Below are 2500 nucleotides of genomic sequence, written 5' to 3'. Positions count from 1 at the left end.
AAATTCAAAAGAATATTTTATCTTGAACGAGGCAACAAGGGCCAATTTGTATCCGCATGAATCAGCGGCCATTTTGGAATAAGGTGTTTTGGGTTTATCTTCTCTCAAGTTTCCATTTGAATGGTGTTACAGGTAATTGCGCGCAGTAGGGTCCTACGATGGCCACGTCAACGAGAACGCCATCAAACAATAGCATTTAAAGAGTAAAACAATCGCTCTGCACGTGCGGTGTGAAAATCTGTAAATTTCTTTTCAGTTCTCTGCAAATCCACATCAAGAAATTACCAAATCTCAAGCTCTGAGGACAACGTAAACTCATAGCAACGAATTATATTTTTTCGGCTGGTTCCGTTCCTCCCACTTCAGTTCCAGAATAGACCGAACTCATAAATGGCGGCCAAAAAAATATTCTTTTGTTTATGTGCTAATTAGCCTCACTAGCCTCGTTTGCATGGACAAAATACAAAAGAAATGTTGCTTGAGAGCGAGGCTAGTGAGTCTAATTAGCACATAAACAAAAGAATATCTTTTAGGCCGCCATTTGTGCATTCGGTCTATAGTCCGGGTAGTTTATAGAAGGTCCACGAACTGGACTAATGACGAAAATGTTTGGAAAATGCAAACTTGTAATTTTGAACGACGTTTTCGTCGACGTGCCTGGTATCAAGTCTCGGACGTCACACTCTTTAAGGGCCGATTTACACGGTACGTTTTTTGTCGCATGCGACAAGCTTACGACAGGCTTACAACTCGTCTACGATTGTCGTGTACGTCAGAGAAAATGTCGTGGCATCTTAAAACATCTTTTAAAACGCTGCGACAATCGTAAGTCATGTCGTAGGCCTGTCGTAAGCTTGTCGCAGGCGCCAAAATCGCACCGTGTAAATCGGTCCTAAGAAAACTCGACCAGCAACCCCTCAGATAGCACTGAAAAGAGATTAATGACTAGCAAAACTTAACTAAAACCGTTGTGAATATTTTTTAGGGACTGTTTATTTTAGAGCTGAGAAAAGAGATGGAATATTACTGATGTCGGCTTACTGCGTTTATTGCTGTGCAAGTCCGCTGTTTTTAAGCTCTGTTTTAATGGCGCATCTCAATAAAGCATTGAACGTAAGTTAGGGTTAGGGTTAGGGTTTAGGGTTTAGGGTTAGGGTTCTCTCTGGTGTGTTTTCTCTGTCTCGAAAAGAACATTGACAACGCATTGCTCAGTCGACCGAGAGGTGATGCAAGGGCACCCAACGAGAGACATTTCTAGGCTCGTTGTAATGTATAAAGACTGTTCAGAGAGGTGTTTTTATCACCTGGAAAATTTGATCTGTTCGGATATTATCTTAGCTGAAAATTGAAGTGTCCGAAAATTTTTGGGAATGAGATCTTCATTTGAGAAATTCCCAGCTGAACTTTACCTTCCAAGGGAACCATGAAGGAAACTGCTAGGCGACCTTTTTAAGTGCCAAAAATTGCGAAAATATCCGTTCCGAAAACGTAAGGGGACTACTTTTCTCTGGTTCCGAATCTTTTAGGTGATGTTTTAGTAAAGAAATCTATAGCTGTTTGCAACGTAAAAGCGTATATCTTAGAACAGTTTGGCTCTCCCGAACACATATTTCACCGAAGATTATCGTTGAGTGTCCAGGATGATGAACATGATCTTGAACAGCACGAGAAGAAAGTGCTGCTCTGTAGCTCACATTTGAATGGTGACACTTAAGGATTTTTAGCGTCAAATTCACCTTGTACAGCTTAATTATTAGTAGCACGGGTAAGTTCTGCTCAGGAGCTTTCATTTGAATGGTCAGGGTTAGGGTTTCATCCACAGATTCAAAGGTTAGAACCACATTGTACAGCATAATAAACAGCACCACAGGAAAGTACTGCTCAGTAGCTTTCATTTGAATGGTCGCACTTGAAGACTTAAAGTTTCCGGAGTATTTCATGTTAATGTGTCGTTTTTGATTAATGAAACTTTTTTTCAGATATATCACCTTGAGCGTGCTGACGGATGCGGTCGGTCTCTTGAGAACGTGATACAGACTTTTGTCCGGACAACAGCCTTCTGTGTTTTGCCAGTCATCTTGTGTTCACTGATGTCCTTCTTCATGGTATTGAGATGATACATGTAGTGCTACAGATTTGGATGATGATTGATTGATTGATTGATTGAATGAATGAATGATTGATTGATTGATTGACAGGTGATGACGTCATATGACCCAGGGAGATTGGTTCTAGTGACAATCATTTCTCTTGTGTTAAACCAAACTTGGATCGCAGTCTACATGATGGTCATTTGTGCGCAGCCGCAGATCGCTCATCGTATCTGTCCAATGGTTTCTGCAATTGGTGGCTTTGCGGGAGGCTTTTTAGTACCCAGGCCTCAAATGCCAATCGTGTAAGAATCAAAGAACTCTTTTTTTTCTTCCATTTTCGAAAGTCATTGGGCATATTCAGCATTAACTTCCAGAAGAAATACCTTTAGTGCTAATGAACCGAATAA

The 2500-nt window shown here is 40.8% G+C and overlaps 1 protein-coding gene across 2 annotated transcripts in view; it reads left to right on the top strand.

Annotated features, from left to right (window-relative positions):
- The window catches only part of LOC138049358 (uncharacterized), a 30299-nt gene that overhangs the window by 19206 nt on the left and 8593 nt on the right, over nt 1-2500 (top strand). For both annotated transcript variants that reach the window (XM_068895604.1, XM_068895605.1), the window contains exons 12-14: nt 986-1113; nt 1980-2105; nt 2199-2395. In XM_068895604.1, the coding sequence (XP_068751705.1) occupies nt 986-1113; nt 1980-2105; nt 2199-2395 (451 nt within the window). The remainder of the gene's footprint in view (nt 1-985; nt 1114-1979; nt 2106-2198; nt 2396-2500) is intronic.

This window comes from Montipora capricornis, chromosome 5 (assembly GCF_036669925.1).
Source record: "Montipora capricornis isolate CH-2021 chromosome 5, ASM3666992v2, whole genome shotgun sequence".
In the NCBI taxonomy this organism is placed as follows: Eukaryota; Metazoa; Cnidaria; class Anthozoa; order Scleractinia; family Acroporidae; genus Montipora; species Montipora capricornis.
Note: the sequence above shows the minus strand (reverse complement) of the source record. Positions and strands in the feature narration are given on the sequence as shown.